Raw genomic sequence first — 18810 nt, 5'->3', positions numbered from 1 at the left:
AGCGGGTGAAGAAAAGCTGGAGTGGTTTCCGCCTATGATTTATTGTTTTTCTCTGTTCCAATATCACTAAGTTATACTTCTTTGAATGGTTTTGATTAGGGCCTAGTGAAAGAGAATGATATATGTAACCTTTCTTAGTGCTTTTGTGCCAAACAGCAGCCAGCAGCAGAGAAGGGAATCTGCATTTGGTTAGTTCACTTGACAAAGACTAAAAAACTTCCGCTCCCACCACTCAATGCTTTACTTTTATCAGCTGTTGAACAACCCTGTTTCAACTGACATAAGGGTTTGTATAGTAGTATTTTCAAAAAACAAGATATTTCCGGATGAAAATTTATACATATATATATATACATATATATATATATATATACATATATATATATATATATATATATATATATATATATACATATATATATATATATATATATATATATATATATATATATATATATATATATATATCTCACTGGGTAAGTGTGTGTATCCACAAATTACTGGTGTGGAGCTGTTATAGCTATAGCAACCATGCCCACAGAGTTTTGGTAAAAAAGAGAAGGCCTTGTTAAAGCTCCAGAGATTGATGGCCTGTAAGAGGCTGGACCACCAGCTGGCTGTAACACTGAAGTAGCAAACATTGTAGGTGCTTGTATTTTTTTTCTTAAACTACCATTTAGACTAGGCTACATCAAGTACCACTTAAGGTCCAGCCTGTGGGGTGTTGTTTTTGTTTTTTTCAAGAACTGTACCTTGACTTGAGCAATGGGGCTGGAGGAACTCTTGTCATTCTTCAATGAAGAGGGGGAGATGGGCCCACTGGCACCAAGGGGCTGGGGGAGTGGCGGCATCTTGGCACCAGGAGAGACCTGCATGCTGGCAAAGTGGGCGGCATACAGTTGCTGTTGGGGGTGGGGGGGAGGGGGGGAGAAACCCACAAAGCGTTAACATCCGAATCCAGCAAAACATTCAAAGTTTTATATTCCGTCTTTTCCTCTCCCTAGAATCCCCATCACCTCCTCCCCCACCCCCACCCCCCGCCCAAAATCTTTTACGTCTTTCCCCTCCTTCCATGTGGCTGGCAGTGAACCTCCATCAAAGGTCTTAACTGTATTTCAAAGGCTGAGCCCAGAGAGAGACAGCAGTCTTAAAACCATACAGAGATGGCATTCAGTCAAAATACTTGGAGCCTCTATTTTCCCTTCATCACAGAGATAAGTTTGCTGCCTGGATGCAAGTGTGTTTGCAAAGTACTCTAGATCTCTTCAGTTTCTATTGAAGTTCCTGGCCTAGGATTTGTCTCCACTCTGTCATGAGAGACTGTCCCACTCCACAAGGAACTTCAGTTTTTGCCATCATAGAAAAACACATTAAATACACATTGTAAGTCTTGGGAATCTGAACACAGAATTTGTTCTACTTCAGCAGCATTAGTGAGTGCTGGAAACAGGGTTAAAGGCTTAAAATTCAACCTTCCTTACACAATTGTGTTTGCTTTTTGACCTTTATAAAGTGGTTACAATTAGGTAGAGCCATTTAGATGTACGTTGTATCAGTTTGTAATTCTTGTAAACTTAAAAACTTCTTAAACCTGTTTAAACTGAAAGAAAAGCAAACAAGTTACTTCACATTGCACCTTAGATCCAACTTTGCTATTTCTTACTTAGCAAGATGTATTATTGTGTTAGTTAGCTGTTGAAGATAATCTAGTTTCTGTTTTTCCAGCCAATCAGCCAATCAAGTGTCTCATTTCCTGATTTGACTTTTCTCATCCAGCTCACTTTTCTTAAAATAAAAATAAAAAACAAACTTTAATGTCTTCACCTTTGGTGCTTTAAATGAAGCCTAAAGCCAAAAAAAAAAAAAAATCCCTTTTTATCCATGCACACATCTGCAGACACAAATGCGTATGTGCTTCCGTAAGAAATGTTATCGCTGCCACATAAGCGGCAGTACAAAAGGTCCATTCTTCCAGGGGACCTCGGGATAACAACAGCGCATGGGCAACGGAAATGACAGACTGATTATGTTCCCAAAATGATAGCACTGCCTCCATCTCCCTCACAAATGCTCTTTTGTCTGAGACCAGACTAGACACTGGAGCAGACCTAACTTTATTTTCCTCTCACCTGACCTAAACCTATTTAAGGCCAGGAGAAAATGTATTTGTGAGTTAAAGAAAAGTGACAAAAGGGGGAAAAAAAACAAACTGGTCCAACAACTATCACTTGGAGCTACAAGAGGTCTTAGTATGTCTGCTGGACAGATGTTAGCTAACAGGCCTACTGATGGGCAAACCATTGACCTTGAGTGGGAAGAATTTTATTGTCCCGGAAAAAGAACATAATTAGACTTTTCCTCAAATTGCACACTGTCAGGATGCCAACACTGATTAGCGGGTCAGTGCCCTGGGGTGAGAAGCAACAGTCACCCTTAAAACTCATACAACAATAAATACAATCAAGAGAGAGAGGCTGATGTAACCTTATGTTGAAGCATAAAAAACTGAAAAATGGTTTCAGAGACTGGTGGCTTTTACTTAAAGCGTAGCAGTAGTTAAAATGACAAAAGATTACAGTGGATTGTGCAATTCCAGGACAATAACAAAAACAAAAAGAGCCTATCAAAGCCAATGCAGGAAATCTGGCAGTTTAAAACAGCATTGTACAATTACTAATATTATTACCTTTAAAATTCATCATACACCTAATTTGCTCAAATAAATTAAACATATTTTGGAATTAGATATTTTTTTAACATTTTTTTTGTCAGAAATAGTGAAGAAAAAAAACATAATAACAGAAACTCTCCTCTTACACTAAAATGTGCAATTAAAAAAAAACAGATATAAAAAAAACAACATTAAAAGTCATTTAAAAAAAAAAACGAAGAACTTATTTTGATGATTTCTTTTTTAATGGGGTAACTTATTTGCCTGTTGTTATCTTTGATTTTATTTTCATTTCTGCTCCTGATGAAATAAGACTTATTTATTTCTCCTAATTTGTGTTTCTGTGAGCAGTGCAATCTTAGAACAACTATCATTTTAAGTTAGATGTAAACATGCAGTTTAGATATTGTTGTCACATTTTTTTCAAAACAATTTGAATGTGGAATAAATCTGCATTTCACGAGAATAAAGCCCGTATTCAAACTAAAAACATAACCTTAGACATACAGATAAATGTACAGATTTAGCCATTACCACATACAAAGCAAGCTGTTTTCAGTCATTGCCTTTGAATATAAAAGCATTTGTTTAAGAAGACAAGCCCTAAAAGTGCTCTGCTATCAGCTGCAGTCTTTGTAATTAACATGTCATCTTCCAACAGAAAAACATACTTTACTGAGCGTCAAACATTTATGTCATACACTAAGTGAGCTGTTGTCAACTCCAGCACCATTTTTGGCAGCTTCTCCAACTACTACTATCTACAATCAAGTATGCAGACACACAAAACCCCTCTACAAGTAGTAGGCTTACATTTTTCATCATTGTTGCTAGACTGTTGACATTTACCTGTTGCTTCACTTGTTGAATATCCGAGATCACCCAAAATCGTCTTGTTTACATTATCTACTTGTGCACATATTGTGATACTTCTGTAGCTCAAACTGGATAATCCTCACCCAATTAAAAAAAAGGCAGATTATGAAAAGCACATATATTATTCTACACTTGCGAGCGATTATTTGGGTGTCTGGGCTTCTGAAGTGACTGGCACCTTAAATCTCAAACATAAAAGAGCCTTGACAGTTTGATTGAAGCCTCCAGTCTGAAAAACACATAATCCAGTGAGTGGTTGAGATTTGCAGTGCAGTTACTGCAACATCACAAATCAAGGTGGAATTATCTTTTGTTCGTCTCCTCTCAGTTTTGCCTTGGTGCTGCATTTGCTGGATTTTAAATACTGGTAACACAAACCTAAAACACCAGTGATTCAAACAGCTAATATATTTTTGTCTTTTTTACAGACATATAATTATTTTGTCTTTTTTTTCCCATTCGCTGCTTAATTTCTATTTTAAATTATAGTGCCTAGCTTTGCTGCCCAGTAATTGATGAAGGTGTGATGGATAGGAAAGATGAGGGATGTGCAAGTTACAAGTGAGATATTTTTAATAAATGGATCTGGTGTCAGAACTCAAAAAAGTTTTTTTTTTTTAAAAAACACACTTTTCTGAGTTCCAGAGGTCTGTGTCTACCAGATCTACTCTGTGCAATTCACCAACTCATACTTTATGTCAATTTGGCAGGTGAGGGCAGACAGAAGTTCACCATAATGATGAGGGTCAAGCTGAATGTCAAAGCTCAGGCTGGGAGGTTCTGAGGGATAAAACTGAAAAATTGACATAATATTAAAACTCCCTCCACCTTTCTCTTTTTTACTCCAGTTTTGTTTTACACTATTTTTTATGTAGTGTCTTTCACTTATAGATCTGTTACTTAAAGTCTAGGTGTGGAAAAATATGCAAGGATGACATCTCTATTGTGCAAACGGCGCCATTTATCATTATTTAAACCATGTTTAGACAAAAGCAGTATCTAAGGCATAAGCTTTGACCCCATCGTTCTGTGATACCCCACAGAGCAGAGTCGATCTCAGCACACATAGATTCAAAGTGAGTTGAAAGCACCCAAGGTCAGCCTATTAGCCTCTGGTAATTAAAAACAAGCCCTCTGGAGGCAACAGAGGTTAAAAGGAGGGGTTCTGCCTGCAATGTTGAACTGGGTTTAACACACACTACTGATAAAGTTGGAAATCTCGCACGCATGGTACGCATTTAAGATGGGCATTATTTGTATATCTTTTTAATAAAATAAAAATAACAATGTGTGGCGCAATTAAGCATGTTGTTTATTTTAAGGGAAATGTGTTCATAAGCCAAAAAAAAAAAGAAAAAAGTCAGACAAAATTCAAAACAATTTAGTCATTAAAAAGGTTGTTAATGTGAGGTTAAGTATATTTATTTCAAAGTCTTGTGTTTTGATCTGTCTGTTTGTTTGCACATCAATGTCTCATTCACCTCTGAGTGGCCTGGGCACAAAGCACTGGACTGGATATGAGGGCATTAACTTTGCTTCACTGCACCCCACCATTTAAAAGGCAGCACAGCGCCAGCCCCGTTTGCCACAAGGCTTGTACAGGCTCATTGCCCAGGGCGACCATGCAGGCTGACCCAGCCTAGGCCCAGATGTCAAGACTGGGGGAAGGCATTCTGGTGCACTGTGCCGATGCTTTCCAGTATGGCTCAACATCTGTTTCATCTGCTGGCACCCAACCTGCGCCTCTCTGACCCTCCTCCCTCATCTTGGCTTTTCTCAGTTTGTCCATCTTACAGCCTTTGGAAGTATATATTTATGCCCTTCTCTCTCTGTTTTACACATACACACACATAATCCAACTCTGTCTTGTGTAAGTGTGCGCACTCCCGGCCCGTGGCCCCTGGAGCCTGCCCTCTCATTCATTGCTGCCTGCTGCATTATCAGCTCTATCTGTCCATCTGTCCCTCTGTTCACCACTGCCTCTATCCAGCTGCTCACCTAGCCGTCCTATTAGCCAGCCTTCCGCACACTCTAGCATTGCTGCACTGCTCTTGGTTACCTTCAAAGACCGAGCTCCTTTGCTCATAAACACAGAAACAGCTGCTCTCTACAGCATGCCTCTCTTTGCTCTCCTCCTCCTCTCTTCCTCTTTTTCAAAGTCAAAAGTGCTTCACTTGTTAATGATAGAAGCTATTTCTTCACATCTGTACAACACAGGCATTTACATCTAAACAAAAGATAATGTGCGGTTTGCTGCTCTCCCACTTTCTTCCTGTTTGTCCCTCACTGTGTAGCACTCTTTCTTATCACCGCAGTCGTCTGAGCCAGTGAGTACTCCTTCAGATCTGTCTGTCTGCCTGAAACGTGGTTGTTGTTTAACCATATGGGCTGCTTTTCATCTTTACAGGGGTTGCGCGAGCTGTGGATGGGCTCAGGTCTATCATGGTTCTAGAAAGATGCCATAGCAAATGCGACGAAATGTAAGCGTGCAACTATGTCTCATCTAAAGGAGGTCAATTTAGCGTACTGTAGGGGTAAAAGGATGTCATGGGTCTGAAAAAAGGGCAAGACAGATCAGGAGAATGACAAAAGGAAAAGATTGGAGTAATCGACAGACATTTCTTAAAGTCCCACTCAGACGAAAATGGTGTTTTTTGTGTTTTTAATATGTTCTACTTGGATTTTTCTCATGATGGATGACATAAATAAAAACAATTAACATTAAAATTTTATTACAAGATGATCAGGGTGGGACCTTAAATAAAGCACAAGTGGTTTAAGATGTGAATTAGAAATGGAAAAAAACAAGTTACAAAAACAGGGAGTGAGAAAAGGAAAACTGTGTGTTTCCTGAGTGAATGCAGAGGCTGGATTTCTATTTATTTAGACCAAGAGTGATGCTACACACTAGGAACCCAGATGTTCTTTTTTTGTCCAATATTATCTTCTTTTTAAAGCTTTAAACTCCAAAGTGTGCCCCCAATGATATAAAATAAGACTTTTCTAGGTCTGTCCCTGCTGTTCATTTGTTCTCTTAAAATGCCAGGTGACATATTAACTTTACATTCTGTCTTAAGTAAATTGTTTTTTTTTTCCACTGGGCAATTGATGTTAGAAATAGTGTACAAGCAGCAAATTAAATGCCCTCCCTGATAGAAAATTCTTTTGTGGAATTAGAGAAAATCCCTTCTTGTCTCCTTTCTCAATTTAATATATTGGATATCCTGACAGATTGGGGTACAATCTGAGTACAATTTCCTATGTTAGGTGAGACATGTCAGTTGTAATCAATGAAGGACAGGCAGGGATGGAGCCATTGTTTCCTGCTGGTCCTGGGCTCATCCAAGCTCTGTGTGGGCATTAATGAAGAGGGGCATGTTGCGCTGGGGTAGTTTACCCACCTCCTCTCCTGTGAGTTGCAGACCAGAGCCAATCTGTCAGGATAACATTGGGTAAAATTGCCCTTTGGTACAGCAATGCCTGGTGACAGCCACTTGCAGACTGTCAGCCACCAGAGTGATGTTACCACCCTGTATTGACAGGCAAATTACAGCCTCCCTGCACTCAAATGCATCCTGGAAGATTCATTTACATCCATTGGCTTTAAGCCTTTGTTACCTACTGGGGTTTCTTCATTTTGCAAGGGGCAACGAATATGACTATGACAGAAAAGATCTTGAAGGTGATGTGTGACAGTTTTTAAGACTTGGTGTGGCCTCCTAACCAGCTGATCATATTAGCCCTGCATTGCTGTGGGAAAAAATTAATTGTACTAGTAAGGTAATTTTTTATGGGTCACTCGCAGTCCAGCAGGAGAACATTTTACCATGTCATGAAATAACAAAAGACAGATCTTAAATACCTACTCCAATCATATATTGATCTGGTCTATTAATTATGATTATCAGGTTTTTAGCCAAAATTTCAATTTCATTTTCTAGGACAGTTTTTGCAGAGCACCAGTAGTTCATTAGAAATTTGCCTCCGAGTTGTGGGCAGGATAGTTTGTATGGAGTAAGCCCCCCTTCACTTTTCATCATCCATTTGTTTACACTCCCTCCCGCTAGCTGACAGCCCCTCACACCCCCAACCTAACATTAGCGGTGCAACAAAAATGGCGAGCAATATTAGAGCTATTCAGACATACAGCATGAGCCAGATGTCCAGCTCAGACGGGAAAAAACAAAGACGTACATGGATCTAAGGTATTTGTCTGGAAGGGAGCAGAGCAGGGAGCTTGCTCAATTGTAGCCTGCCAATTGTAGGAATCTACAGAACAACTACAAGCTTTGTTAAACTCAATTTTTTGTCTGCTACTAATTCAACACAGTTTGAGTATACTCAGAAATATACTATAGAACATACTAAGAAATTCTGAGAAATGTAATTTTAATCTGAATTTTCTTATATGTGTCCTCCATCTTGAGAAAATGCTACAAGAACATGTTTAAAACACTAAAAACACAATTTTCATTGGAGTGGATCTTTCACAGGTTTATACCAATTTTTTTATGTGGGATTGTGTTTAGAGACTCAAGTGTTTGTAACACCGATAATGGATTGGAAACTCAACACTTCATAGAACCATAATAAGCAGTATATAACAGCAGTATGTTAACTGATTTACATGTATGCTTTATCTAAGAACTGATATTATGTTTTTAATTATCCTCCAAGTGCTTTATAAAGGAAGTGGCACCTGTTCAATGGTCTTTTGATCCAAACATTTTGGAAAAGGGCATGTTTGACTGTTTTAGGGAAGAGTGATCACTATGCAGGGTAAATAGCAGGCAAATTATGTGACAGGCTGACAGACTTCAATTAATAAAAAATGGTCTTCTTTTTGTTTACTTTGTTGAGTAAAGGTCATCTAAGTCATGGTCTTGGGGGCGCTGTTCTTCCCAGTTCCCAGGGTTATATACATAATCAAAATTAATGGCTCTAGATCCATTCCTTCATCTCAACCCTACCATCCGATATATGGCTGTCCCATGTGACCTCATGGAGCTCTATAAATAGCCTGAGCATGTCTATCCTAACTGGCACTCCCTTCCAAGGAACTTTAGTTGCAACAAATTTGCTCCAGGAGCACATTTACAAAACGTCTTGATATATTTCACATTACCCCCCTTCAAACTGAAACAGTTGTACCTTGTATCTTGTGACAGGCACTTCAGAGACAGCTTCATGCATTGTTGAAACTTGCCAAAGCTGGTTAACGCCGACAGTAAAAAGACAACTGCCACGTACATCAGCATGCTCAGATTTGCAGTTACTGTTAGGCTTTCTTAAGCAATCTGGTGAAGCTTCTGTCGGCTTCTAAGCATCACAAGTTGCATTTGTTGATAAAGCAGAAGTGGCCCTTTAACCATGTGCTAAAAAAGAGGCTCTTTAACTATTCAAGCACTTCTTTTGTTAATTAAGCTGATTTCTATCTTCACACTCCTGTAAAACCTAAAATTACTAACATTTGTGAAACAGGCAAGTTATTCTTTTACTATTTATTATGTTTTTATTTAATAAATGCAAATAAAAAAATAAATCAAAGAATTACAGTATTTGTATTATTGACAATAAGCAGGATAAATGAGAGATAACTGTCTTCATTAGATAGTATGGCCCCAGGTTACGCATTGACTTGGGTTCAGCTCTGTAAATGCTGTGTGAGAAAATTCCTGGAGCAGCCTGAAGGGGCTGGATCTTTTTGTTTTTTTGGTGACACACAACTTCTGTTCAGCTTTGTTTGAGATTGTATAACATGATCCCAACAGAGAAAAGGAGCAAAGCCTTAAACTATTCTTTCATCTCAACTGTTTTCCACTAAAGTTAAATAAACAATGTAGTGGTTTTGCAATCGGAAGCAGACTTTGCAAGTCCCTTGATAAATTCACTTGCTGGCTATTAAAGCAACTAGAGCGATTCTCTTTCCCTCTAATAACTATTATCTTCCTAACTCTAATGTTTTGCAGAACCACAGGGGATAAATCTTCTATAAAATAGGGATAAATTACATATGTAAGGTGATAAGCATTTGTGAGCCAGAGGCATCCAGGATTATTAAGTGTGCAGCTCATTACTTAGCGTACAGCTGCTTAGCCACCCTTTCTGCCCTGAGCTTTCCTTCACATTCTTTATCATAGAACTTCACATACCTGAAGCTGGAGGGGGCTGAGTCCTGACGCTGCTGCAGCTGCCATTGTGGATGGAATGAACTGCACCGGGTAGTTATCACCTGTCAGAGCGAGAGAGAAAGACAACAATGCATATAGGTTCAGACAATGAGCCAGCTCACAGCGACCAGACAAGTGCCAACAGGGATTGTGGGTCCTCTGCTGTTTATGCCACAGCAATGTGCCACATTGCACCGAGCTCTGGGCTTCAAGCCCATGCATCTGCATTAACAAAAGACTAAGGTGGTATGCCTGAAGTGGGATTACCTAGGAACGGTTTACACTGTTGCTTGTTTACCCCACCTGCACGCTATTCATCCTGGAAAATCCCATCACACCACAACATGGCAAAAAAGTCAGGGGTTCCATAAAGGCTTATTTATTTGGGTGTGTCTTTTGATTGCATCTTCCCTCATATTTATTCAGTGAGTTTGTAAAAATGGAAAGTATGTTCTTTCTGGCAGTTCGTGCAGCTACAGACTTGTCTGGCCATTGTTTAACACATTGTTTCGGAATGCAACTTTTGGCAGCACAGTGAAAGCACTTGTATTCAAACTAGTTAAAACAAGTGTGCAGTCACAATAACAAGGGCAAATAAACGTCCTTATCTCACTTATCACTGTGATCACGCAAGGAGGAGCAAGTTTCCAAACCCCCCCCCTATTCATTACCGTTGCCCTGCCATCAGCACGTTTGCCAGACAAAGATATAAAAACGGCTGCAGGATGAGTGATGTCCATGAGAGTGCAGAGGCTTTTACACAGTCAACCTAGTGTGTTGAGATGGCACAGCGCTAGTACAGGGGGGAGGCTGGTTTGATGCATGAGTTGGGAGGAGGGGATGTGGGGCGCGCACAGTTGGACAGGGGTGGGAGGTGGGAGGGGTGTTGGCCTTCGCTCAGACCCCACTTCATCCTGTCACTTCTCCTCACAAACATATGGAGCCATTAAGCAACAGACAAGGTAAATGTATGTACCTTCTCTTTCACTTTGCCCCCATCCACTCTACTCACTCTACAATCTTGTACAGCACAGCACAATGTGATACAGGCCATGAAATTCAATCCCCATTTAGTAGCAAATAAAAACACACAGCAAAAGTGGTTTCAAATGGTGCTTGGTTGGATGTTCTAGGAGCACACGATGGTTATTTCTACACCTCTTAGTTTTGGTATTGCTTTCTCTGTCTCATTTGCTCTGCGCTGTCAGTGATGTAAGATTTGGGGCTGATGGATGGCTGTATGTCTTTAAATGTCATGTGAAACCTGGGGAGGGTCATGTGTTGCTCTATGATTGCTGGGGGTCTGCCACTCCGAGGTCTGGGTTATGGGTGCACACAGTCTGTCTGAAGGCACTGGACTCCAGAAAAATGGGCTCAGAGCCCTGATGGTGTCACTTAACCATAAGAGAAATTGCATTTAAAACATTTTTTTTTCGGTCTTAAAACAGAGCCATGAATGTTTGCTTGCTCAGAATCTGGACTGTAAATGTTATCGGAGAAAGCAGTGCAGTTGACGCCATGACTATATTTTCAAGTTCATTTGGTGTCATGAAATATAAGTCATAGATCTGCTGAAGGTTGACAGGTGGTGCTGAGACCTTTCTTAGTGCAGATCACATGAGGATGAATGAAATATGTGACATAAACCCTTCAAACACAAGTAATTATTTTCACTGTTGTACACATATTTTTTCCAAATTTGATTGGAAAAACAAGGCTTGAGTAACAATGATCTTTACAAGGTATTTTAAATAAATGCATTTTAAAGTACTGTTAAATAAAGTAAATGCTAAAGAAAAATGTCCAAAATTTTGTGATTTACCTCATTTGGTGGTAAAGTCTCCTACCAATCCACCCAACTTGTGTAACTTCAATATAATGCAACAGTCTCAAGAAACAATTTAAATGCAGCATGTAGTAAAACCGAATGGCACAGGAAAACTATTAACTGTCAGCAGGATGTGCATGAGAGGGACTGGTAGACGTCGGGGTCATTCTTCAGCTCCATTAGAGGTAGCCCAGAAAAAATGCAGCCGTGTCTGTATAAAATGGTTTGAATATACTAAAGAAGTCCAGCTTGTATCTATTTGTTTAAATGATGAGTTGGAGTTTCTATAGCTGTGCTTGTCTACCATGTAAAACCAGTACATTGAGCACAGCCAGTGGATGGGGTGATGGCTTGCCATTATGGGGCTAGAATGGCTACGTTGCCATGAGAGCACTGCGGGGTTGAGGGTCATGAGCAGCGGCCCCTGTGAGCTATCTCATAATGATAACATCAGATTAGTGTTTCTTAGTCTTGGAAGTGAATGCTTGGTCACTCACTTCATGGAGAAAGGATCCAGCAGCATCCTGTATACCCTGCAGGTGGTGATGATAACATTGTACTCTGTGGGTATATTGTGTAGAAATAATGAAGGCTTTGAAAACACCTCTCCCGACTACAGAAGTCATTTTCAAACCCTTTTTACTATTTCTTCATGAACTCATGAATTATGCAGGAATCATACACATTGTGACCCCTGACCATGATTCCATAATAGCTCTTGTTATTTGAACTAAAACATTTTCCGTGTCAAACCTACTGCAAAAAAGCACGGTCGTGACAGGCTCCCCCTCAGGCACTTTGTTTAAGCTGTCATGGCTCCATAGTTCCAAAATAGCTGACTTTCTTTTTTGTCCTGTCGTTGTATAGTTAATTCATTAACTGCTCTACCACACCTTTTAATGTTCTGATGTAAACTTGCTGACTTCTGGCAGGGTTTTTTTTTCTTTCTGGCATTCACCTGCTTTATGGTTTTATTTCATTTTTCTGTTTTTCTTGATCTATTTTTACATCCCAGACAGAAGTTTTCTTTTTCAGCTCCCTCAGAAATCAGACATCAGTCTTTTCACGTGTAAAAGGTGGATACATTATTAAGAAATAAATTAAATGATGGGTCTGCTAAACAATAGGTTTAGTAGTTTTTTTTTTTATGTGGAGCATCTTTCTTTGATATATTTTGCATGGACAAAATGATGTGATGCCACTCTTGACATTTTTTTTTTCATATAGATATATAGGTACAGTTTTGGCAGATGGCAAAAACAATCAATTTCACATTTTTTTGTTCTTTTTTATTTATTTATTTTCTGTTCATTGTGTGAAATGTTTTTATTTTTCAATTTTAAAGACAAAAGAAGAAAAAGAGGCATGTTGTTACATGCAAAAAAAAGCTACACATCCAAGAGAGGCAGTTCTTGCATAATCCAAACCTAACTAAACTATGACTTCCTTTTGCTCTTTAAATATCTTTTTTTTTTAAAAGAGTTTCATTTTAGGCTCCATAGAATTAGTGGAATGTTGTGTTATCAACAGTGCATACTTTAAAAACAACTACAGCGATTCCTCTCCTCTAAAAGCTGCGTGCTAGTTGAGAACAATGTTTGCAATCCTCTTTTTTGTGCCCATATCTTCTGTTCCACATGGAGTAGAATGTGTTTCAATCCTTCAATTTAACACCAAGTTTAGTTTAAGGACCAACCTTTGAGGCAACTAAATGTCTTTTTCATATTTTATTTATGGTGGAGAACCTACCGAGAATGCTATTGTTTTTAATAGACACAAGAATTAAAATAAGATTAAAAATATGGCTGAATGACTGAATTCATACCTGGTTTATAAGACATCCCTGGAGGGAAAAGAAAGCCTTGCTGGGCGGCAGCTGCTGCTGCCAGAGTGCGTTGGTCGTGTGGAAAAATGGGGATCATCAATGGAGGCATGTGACCCTGGACCTGCTGAACAGATAGAGAGCAAAGATCAGAGAGAGGCCTAAGCATAGACACAGAAACAGAGCCTTCGATGGGTAAGGACAGATCACAGCTTCTCCTAACACGTGCTGACAGGGGGCTCTGCAGCAACGACAGGTCTCGTGTGCTCGCACAATACCTGCTCGAGCTGTGCTGGCTCTTAATCCAAAGCACAATTTCACCTTGGTACATCAAAGACTCTGCATATTCACTCTGCTCCAGCATCACTTTCTATGAGGCAACATACAGGACAGAAAGCACCTCTTTACCCTTGAGTGCTGTACATTTAGATGTGAGGCTGATAGTTATAGTTGATCCAGCATGTCAGCAACAACACTGACAAACATGCAGAACTGATTAATGGGTGTCTGCATTTGCACAGACCCACATATATAATAAGGTGTATATAGGTTGCAAAAGCTGGATGACAAGAAGAAACCCATTGTCCTTACCTAAAAAAAAACTTAAAAAAAACGTTATTTTACTGTCATCCTCTGTCCATTCTTCTCAGTAACTTCTAATGTATTTTGTCAATTTCTGTAGAAAACATAAACATACATTTTGTACATTCTGGATTTTAGAGTGGCTGGGTGTGTTTTCAGAGTGGTTTGCACACATGTTGCAAGTCCAACTTTTCTGTCACTGTCAGCTTCCTGAGACTGCATGAGAGGGAACAGCTGAGCTACCTTGGGGTTCCGAGGGTTAATCTAGCACCAGGCCAGATCACCTCAGGGGAACCTGCCTGGAAAATGGGTTAATAAAGGTCATCCCCCAAAATAAACACTTTACAGAATGTTTCTCCATTTATCCCTCTTAAAATCAACTCGCAATAAAACAGGTCTGGAGGTCTGGGTGCAATTACTGGCGCTGCATTGGGGCATGAAATCAACCTGTCCCATGTTCTGGCTGAGGTCTGCTGTGATCTTCACTTTTTCAGCCTGTGTTGCTCTCCCCTGAAGAGCCGTTGCACCTAGTTTCTCTCACAGCTAGCACGCTACATCCACTTTAGACAACTTTATTGATTTGTGCAGAGCTGCAAAGCTAAACTGAAAACTTAATAAATAAAACCATTTTTATGTCTACTGAGCTTTTCAGAAGTGGAAGTGTAGAAGGTGCAAGGCACGGGAATAGAAAAGTATGTAATTCTTTAAAGGAGTTTTGTAAAATATGCTGTTGCCAAAGAAAAAAAATGGCCGAGGTGGCTGTGACATAAACATCACTTTATGGATTTGTGTTCCAACTTTCCAGGCTGAACGGATAAAAGATGGAGCTTGGCCTGGTATGTATGGAACATATGGAAAAACACAATAATTAATGTCACAACATGAGGTAAGGCCAGTGACAGGCGGGGTAGTTGGGGGTTGGACACAGGGGAACACTGCTTTTCTCTGTCTACATTTTTGGACTGTTAAAACAGATGGGGTTTGTTGCTGAATGCACGGCAGTTATAAGACAGAAAGCATTCCTTCAAGTTCATGTCCGTTAAAGTTTGGAAAAATGTGTAACATGGCAGATTATTTATTTTATGGATTAAAATGCAAACTCAAAAGTAACTATTTAAAGACAAATGATAGTTTTTCACACACGCTACATAAACAAAGTTTGCATATTTTTTTATAGGACGATTTGCTCTTATTTTTCTGACTGTACACATTACATGTCCAAAAGTTAATTCTTAATGCAACTTATTCAACTTTAATGCACTATTATTGGAATTAGTCAGATAGATATACAATTGTGATGACGTTTGGTGGCAAGGCAAAAAGGCCTACTAAAAGCTAGATAAATAAGAATAGTCTGAACGGGTCACATTTAAAATGTAAAAAAAGGAACAAAAGTTTATTTTAAGCTGCAAATACTGACTTTGTATATTTTCTGGACTATATAGATATAATTTCCAAAACCAATAGAGAAAGAAAGGAGCATACAGATGTGTGGCATTCGCTCTTCTGTTACCACAAACCCAGCCCCCCACCTTTAAGAGTTTCCCTCAAGTTCATCTGTGTATGGGCCGCATGCCCAGGATATTTCTATTGCCAAGATGATCTTGAGGAGTCTGAGGATGAAGTGGAGCAGATGTGAGGGGGGCACTTGGGCAGCGTCCCCCTTCTTCATATATACAGCAGCATTATTGTGCTAGTTCTACTCTCTCTTTGTCTTAGCACTGCTAAGTACTGGATAATGTCATTTCACACCATCTGCCCCCAGGCTTCATTAAAGATACATGAATGGGCCATCTTATGAGGAACAGGTGCTATTGTTTGTCCCTCAAGACCCGACACTAAGGATCTGACTCGGAATACTTGAAGAGGAGCATCTGTAGTGATCAGTTAGACTTGGCTGAGGCCCTCATCAGTGCCAGCATGTGCTCCAACAGAGGTTTCTCCGGGAACTCAGCCGCCACGCTACTTGTATCATCAATTCAGATGACCTGATGAAGTCTGTAGCAGGCCAGCAAGTAATGTGTTTCACTCACAAGGTGAAGTCTGATAAATAGACACAAATCACAGTTGTTGCAAATATGATCAAATACTTTTTCAAAATGTTATTGTAATAAAATAAAATGAAAAAGCATTACTTTTATTTTTGACAGAATGTGGGCCAGTCACACTTTCCTGCTGGAATATTACTTCAAGGGCTGGTTGATCAAACTGAACTCAAATGTGTTTTTTATCAGATGAAGAAAGCGATGACTTAGACTCATGATGGACAAAAGTAGTCTGTCTGACTGCACAAGGTGAGCCCCACAGCTCACATGTCTGATGTGTAAATACACAAGGTGTTAAGGAGACAGGCTTTGACTTGAAAGAGCTCCCCTTATTTCTCCAACATCATATGTAATGCCCACATTCATGAGTAGAACACACAAACAGCTACACAAACTAAATTCCTCCCAATACTAAACTGAATCATTCATTAGACAATTTCTTTGATGCATTCACTCCAATCTTTCATTTATACTGATGCAACCTTCCTTGCGTTTAAAAGACAACAGATTCCTTTTTTTTTTTACTTATTAAATAAAATGCATTTTTAGCAATGTCGTGAAAGTATTTGTGCCATTTTCTGATTTGCTCCTTTTTGGCCAACAAATCCTTCACCTACATCGTGAGCTCAAACAGATGAGAAAAGGCTGAGTGCAAATGGAGATGTACAGCACTACAGTGCTCACTTGGAACCCTGTCAACACCCATGCCCCTCACTGTCTGTTACGGCCTCTTCAAAGCACCCAAGAGGCCTTAGGACCCCCTCTGCCTTTCCCTCTGAACCCTTTGACACATTTATGCCCTGATTCACTCTTAAGGTTCACTACTTATTGTGGATTACAATGTGGCGTATAAAAAAAACAGTTAATATTGACGAGATTGAAATACGAATGGTGGAAAAAGGCAAGACAGCTCTATATCATGTTTTCAGCATGGTCCATGAATATTAGCCTAAAATGACCTCTGACAGTTTAGGCTCTTTAGTTCGTGCTTATTGCTACTTGACACCTTTTGACACATCTCATGTCGCTTCACTGTCATGATGTAAATTCCTTTGAGCAAACCTGTAAAACATAAAGTCAGATCCATCAACTACATGGCATCAATTTATGGAAAAACCTGCAGCTGATTCTGATCACTTTTCTTTCAACTGTATTATTTGTGGAAGAAATTGCATAAAAATTAATAACAAAAGCCACTTAAAGTTACATGTACCAATACGCTTAATAAGAATGAGCTTCACACCTATATAGATCTATTGCCCTCAGACTTTTGTCTCAAATCATCTCCATTCAGAAATTACATTCAAGCAGGATGAAATCTAGCTGCTTTAGTACAAACTGATGGTTACACTTTGATTCCTTACTGCTTGGCTTTGGAATCTGTGGAGAAAACTGCCACAAGTACGAGTCACCTTTTTTGTGATCCACTTACAGTGAAAGTAATCTTGAGCTTACTGGCAACTCTGGCTGCTATCCAACAGCAGCGCACACAGTAAAACTGGCACTAGACAGCAGGATATGTTTAACACTCGCTACTGTGTACAAAGCCCGCTGGGTGCACGCTGCACCGGAGCAAAACTAGGAGGAAAATCATTCAGTGGAAGCAAAACTGCTGAAAACGCTGTTACTTCTGGATTTTTTTTCTCCTACAAACAATCAGCACTATTTAGAGAAAACATTCCTGCTTTGCTTCTGGGCAGTTCCTGCTGTACACTGAACAGGATGACAAAATTTGACCAGAGAAGCAATTGTCTGTAAATAAAGGGTATCAAACGATAAGATTATTTATTCGATCTGAAAATAGTCTAGGACGGTTTAAAGCGCACCCCCTTGCATGGGTTTTGAGTTTTCATGTAACCCTTGTGCTATCCTAGGCACTTTAACGTTGGGAGTTGGGTCATCTAGACCCACTAGCCCTTGTGCTATCCTATGACCCCACCCTTACTTTGACGTGTTCTCCCTTCCATGACAAAGGAAGATAAAGGTGGAGAGGATTTCATGTAATCCATAGACACCAGTGAAGATCACAAATCATTGAGAAGAAAAAAGGTTCAGCGCACTGTCTAGTGGGGTCTAGATGACCCAAATCCCAATAGTAAAGTGCCTAGGATAGCACAAGGGCTAGACAGTGCTCTGAACCTTTTTTCTTCAATGATTTGTGATCTTCACTGGTGTCCATGGATTACATGAAATCTTTCCACCTTTATCCACCTTTGTCATGGTAGGGAGAACACGTCAATGGAAGGGTGGGGTCATCTAAGATAGCACAAGGGTTAACGAAACATTTGAGTGAAACACATCCATGCTTATCTAAGATGGGAACTGGAAAGGCAAAAATACTTAAAAGTTTCAGGGGAAGAACAAAAGCCATTTTTCCTGATCAAATCTTTGGCTTTTTATCAGTCTGCACTGCTTTTATGTTTTTTGAGCTAAAAAAAGAAAAAGAAAAAAAAAGGAAATTATTAATGCATAGATGTGGGGGGAGAAAGGCATCTAAAACATAGATGGCAGCAAAAACCCAATTAGGGAAAAAAATAAAAACAAAGAACTAACAGTCCTAAATGTGAATAATGAAATAAAAAACTTTCCCAAATCCCCCAAGTAAGGTGTCTCTGTGTTGAAAAATAAAAAAGAAATTGATGCATTTATATATTTAAGTGCTATGCCATGATATTCACATCTATGTCTATTTTGTTGTTCAGGAATGAACACACCTATAAAGAGAGACACCTTTATTATGAATTAACAAACTGTCAAAAACGATCAAACATCACCCCAGTGACTGACAGCAGAAATGAAAACAAGTCTTCCCTTCT

General features: G+C 39.4%; 1 protein-coding gene across 1 annotated transcript in view; it reads right to left on the bottom strand.

Moving 5' to 3' along the window:
* The window catches only part of sox6 (SRY-box transcription factor 6), a 77381-nt gene that overhangs the window by 21048 nt on the left and 37523 nt on the right, over positions 1-18810 (bottom strand). The window contains exons 5-12 of the mRNA NM_001164868.1: positions 15350-15381; positions 13371-13534; positions 9696-9779; positions 5029-5077; positions 1875-1917; positions 1759-1791; positions 753-902; positions 502-663 (exon numbers count right to left, since the gene is read on the bottom strand). Of these exons, the coding sequence (NP_001158340.1) occupies positions 502-663; positions 753-902; positions 1759-1791; positions 1875-1917; positions 5029-5077; positions 9696-9779; positions 13371-13534; positions 15350-15381 (717 nt within the window). The remainder of the gene's footprint in view (positions 1-501; positions 664-752; positions 903-1758; positions 1792-1874; positions 1918-5028; positions 5078-9695; positions 9780-13370; positions 13535-15349; positions 15382-18810) is intronic.

This window comes from Oryzias latipes, chromosome 3 (assembly GCF_053564925.1).
Source record: "Oryzias latipes strain Hd-rR chromosome 3, Olatipes_Hd-rR_3.1".
NCBI lineage: Eukaryota > Metazoa > Chordata > Actinopteri > Beloniformes > Adrianichthyidae > Oryzias > Oryzias latipes.
The sequence above is the reverse complement of the archived record's forward strand: the minus strand, read 5'-3'. Positions and strand labels throughout refer to the sequence as shown.